At 57.7% G+C, this 4,215-nt stretch overlaps 1 protein-coding gene across 1 annotated transcript; it reads left to right on the top strand.

Moving 5' to 3' along the window:
- Positions 1-1,439: 1,439 nt before the first annotated feature.
- Positions 1,440-3,883, top strand: Ascl2 (achaete-scute family bHLH transcription factor 2). The gene is made up of 3 exons (XM_021222119.1): positions 1,440-1,733; positions 2,008-2,807; positions 3,368-3,883. The coding sequence occupies exons 1-2, from the start codon at positions 1,724-1,726 to the stop codon at positions 2,787-2,789; spliced, it is 792 nt and encodes a 263-aa protein (XP_021077778.1). The 5' UTR covers positions 1,440-1,723; the 3' UTR covers positions 2,790-2,807; positions 3,368-3,883.
- Positions 3,884-4,215: the final 332 nt, after the last annotated feature.

Genomic DNA, 4,215 nt, shown 5'->3' with positions numbered 1-4,215 from the left:
AAACCTACTTAAGGAAAGACAGGGAGGAAGCAGGGCAGCAGTGGTCTCCGAACAGTGAGGGTTTGCAGATCAAACCTCCTCAAGGCGCCAGGATACAAACTGTTTCCATTTCTTTTGCATATGTGTGCATGCTTGCATGTGTAAGGATAAGCACAGCAGCGTGTATGGAGGTTAGAGGATATCTTGGATGTTGGTCCTCCCCTTCCAGCCTGTTTAAGATAGACTTTGTTGTTCATTATTGCAGTCCTGGGGCTAGCTAGCTGGACGTTTGAAGGGATTCTCTTGTTCTCTTCTTCTCATGTTGGGTTTCTATGGGTTCTGAGGATTTGAACTCAGGTCCTCACACTTGCACAGCAAGCGCTTTACTAAACAATCTCCCCCAGACCAACTGGATTGCTCCAAACAGCAGAGAAGTGACTAGACTCATCCAAGTGCTCTTAGCAGACACCCAGGAAATTTCGACTCACCACCCACTTCCCACAGCAAGGTTATCAAAAGGCTGGTTTAGGATGATACAGCCTTGATGAATCCTGGAGAGTCACGGAACCAGCAGGCGGCCCCACACTGGCAGTACATGCTCCAAGGCAGTGCGAAAGCAGAGAGAAGCCTGGTTTTAGTAGCCCTCCCTCAGTCGGATATTTACAAAGAAAGTAACTCCAGGTTACCACCCACGGGATAGACCACTTGAACCCTATAGGTCTTGCTTGGCTCCCGAGCACCTAGTCTTTTGAGGGAAAAATTGGGCTTGCTACGGCCTCGAGAGTACACTTTCTGGGACAGTAGGGCAAAACTGAGACTTTTACAAGGTCGGTGCATTCCCCTTCCCCTTCAACCTTCCTTCCACCGGCCTCAGGGGAAGGATGGGACTGAGAGGTCTGCTGGAATAGAAGAAGTGTTGTTGAACAAAAAGTCCGGGAACTGAGCAAGAACTAGTCTGGGTAGATTCACCATCGGGAAAAGAGACCCAGACTTGGAGAGCTGGCTGTAAGGTGCAGATGGGTGACAGTGTGAGAAAGGAGTGGACTTGATTGTATTCTCTCAGGTCAGGGCACCCGGTTCTGGGGATCCTTGAAACCACAGAGGCATGGGGTGTGCTTGAGGGGCTAAATGGGTACAGGTGCCCAGGAACATGAAATTTCCCATTACAGGTCTGAACCACTCCTCAAGCCCTTCTCACACTCAAGGGGGCACAGGTGTGCTCCTGCAATGCGTGGACACCGGGTCCTGGAGGAGGAGCAGGGTGGGGCGGAGTGGGCGTGGAGCCTTGTGCGAGACACTCCCCCATCTCTGGAGCCACGCGCCGGGCGTACGCTTCCTTCTGGCCCCAGCATAGGACCGCGCCAATTGTCATTGGCCAAACGGGCGATCCCAGATTGGCTGAGACCCCGGCTCCCGCCTCCTCCGCCAGGGGGAGGGACGTGGGTGCGGGTTTGAGGCTCGTGCTACCCTAGGGGGTCGCGTTCTTCTACCTCCTACCTCTTGGTCACCGCAAAGCTTGGTCCGGTTCTTCACCCGGCTGCAAGCGCTAGGTGTGCGGAGACCTGGCAGCTCTTGGGGCTTAAGGTCTGAGCACCAGGACCAGTGGAGGTGCCTGTAGAATACTTTCGGACCCTCTCTCGGACCCTCTCTCAGCCCCTGAGTGTGCGGGACGTGCGGAGCGCAGTTCGGGATCTGCACTCGAGGATTTGTCGAGGACGCACTAAGCTAAGCATCTGCCCGGAGCATGGAAGCACGTCAGTAGGCCATGAACTGCACCCGGGAGGGGTGGGGGTGGAAGCGCGCGGTGTCAGCTTTGCAGAATGTGTACGCCAAGGGGAGGGTGAAGCGTGGCGGGAGGGCGAGGCGAAGGAAGGAGGGCGTGAGAAAGGAGGCGGTGGCGGGCGGAGGAGAGTTATCTATACTTAAAAAAAAAAAAAAGGAGCCACTTGAGCCGCGTAAAGGGAGACTTGGGGAGCGCCTGACAGCACGCGCGGGACACGAGCGAACCACACTTCTCTACTCTTTCAGACCTTGACTGGTACGGGGTCCCAGGGCTGCAGGAGGCCAGCGACGCGTGCCCTAGGGAGTCCTGCAGCAGTGCCCTGCCTGAGGCCCGTGAAGGTGCGAACGTCCACTTCCCACCGCACTCCGTTCCTCGCGAGCACTTTTCCTGTGCCGCACCAGAACTCGTAGCAGGGGCCCAGGGGCTGAATGCAAGCTTGATGGACGGCGGCGCGCTGCCCAGACTCGTGCCCACCTCGTCTGGAGTCGCTGGAGCCTGCGCTGCTCGGCGGAGACCAGCGTCCCCGGAATTGCTGCGCTGCAGCCGGCGGCGGCGATCTGGAGCAACCGAGGCCAGCAGCAGCTCGGCGGCCGTGGCACGCCGCAATGAGCGCGAGCGCAACCGCGTAAAGCTGGTAAACTTGGGCTTCCAGGCGCTGCGGCAGCACGTGCCGCACGGCGGCGCCAACAAGAAGCTGAGTAAGGTGGAGACGCTGCGCTCCGCGGTAGAGTACATCCGTGCGCTGCAGCGGCTGCTCGCAGAGCACGACGCGGTGCGTGCCGCTCTCGCTGGGGGGCTGTTAACACCCGCTACTCGGCCGTCAGATGCGTGCGCGCAGCCCTCCGCCTCCCCTGCCAGCGCGTCTCTGTCCTGCGCCTCTACGTCTCCGTCCCCGGACCCCCTGGGCTGCTCTGAGCCTACCTCCCCGCGCTCCGCCTACTCGTCGGAGGAAAGCAGCTGCGAGGGAGAGCTAAGCCCGATGGAGCAGGAGCTGCTTGACTTTTCCAGTTGGTTAGGGGGCTACTGAGCATCCCACCCGCCTAAGGTAAGTTCCAGGACGGCGGGGAGGAGAGGCAGTAAGGGAGACACGTGGTGGGCGGGCCTGGCACTTAGCGCCACGGGGACCCTGTGCAGCCAGGGCTCAGCTGGGGCGATCACTTGGATTTCGCGCACGCTTCATTTTTCCTCAACCTTTTTCAAGCCTGAGCAAGACCGGCGTTTGTTTGTCCGGGATTGCAAAACTTCCTCTCCGAGCTCTGCAGTGGGTGGGGGAAGGGGAGGCCAGGGGAGGGGAGCGGCCTCAGGGCCGGGCCGGCGAGGTCCCAGTGCTGTCAGAGCCCGGCCGAGTCGGGTGCTGGAGGCGGGGTGAGTTTGCATTGCAAATCGCGTCCTGGGCCGGGGTGCCGAGTGAGTCGGCTGGAGCGGGCCCCTGAGTCACCGCGGGCCGGCTCTGAGCGTGCGCCCCGCCCCCGTCGGCGCCTCCGAGCGGATCGAGGCACCCATGAGCTGAGACTCCAAAACTAATCAAGCAAACGAAACTGCCTACTGCGCCTTGGGAGGTGGGGCGGTGTCGGTGCACATTAACACCTTTTATCTTCTTCACAGCTGCATCCCTGGGTGACTCCTGGTGGACCTACCTGTGCTTCTTGCCCAGGAAACCTGGGCCTATGCCTTACCCATGCTGTCTAGTGCAGCCTGACCAAATGCCAAGTGCTGACTGACCTCTACTCGGCCTCCACGCCGCGGAATGACATCTTCCATCTCCAGGTCCTTGCAGCACCAGGACTTGGAAATTTCTCAGGATAAAGATTTTTACAGTGACAATCTACTTTTTATCAATTAACTTGAACTGCTGTAGGACTCTACTGAAAATATGAAGAATTATTTTTATACAAAGGACCCTTAAGCTTGGAGCACAATAAAGATGACCTCTGTCCCTCACCCCCACTGTCTAGAACTTTCCAACGTGGCCAAGGTGTGGACCGGTTGGGCCCTGAGGGCAAGATGCCTGGCTGCACCCTTCTTCCTCTTCTGAAGCCTATACTGACGCTGATGTTTGGCCAGTGTGGGAACTCTGCTGTTGCAAAGTGTACTATTCTATAAAAGTTGTTTTTCATTGGTGTTTGCAGTGCCTTGTACCTTCTCACCCCTGTGTCTCACCCTTGTTCCCCGGGTGCGGTCTAAGCTGGGGTGGGTAGCACTAGCCCAGATTTCTCTGAGACCTGTATTGTACGGGTGGATACAAAGGTATTGGGTACTTACTTTAGCCATCTCTCCAGAGATGGAAAAGCAATTCAGACACCTTGGAAGGTAAGGGCTTTCCTGCAGGTAGCTGTCTGTGAGCCAGTGTCTGCCCTCCAGGCTGGCTCTCCCCTGGGAAGGATCTGTGTGAGAGGGGCAAGTGCAGGGTGCTAGGCTGAAGGCAGAACTCTGGATTGTGGGCATATCTAGGC

Source organism: Mus pahari, chromosome 1, assembly GCF_900095145.1.
Source record: "Mus pahari chromosome 1, PAHARI_EIJ_v1.1, whole genome shotgun sequence".
In the NCBI taxonomy this organism is placed as follows: Eukaryota; Metazoa; Chordata; class Mammalia; order Rodentia; family Muridae; genus Mus; species Mus pahari.
The sequence above is the reverse complement of the archived record's forward strand: the minus strand, read 5'-3'. Positions and strand labels throughout refer to the sequence as shown.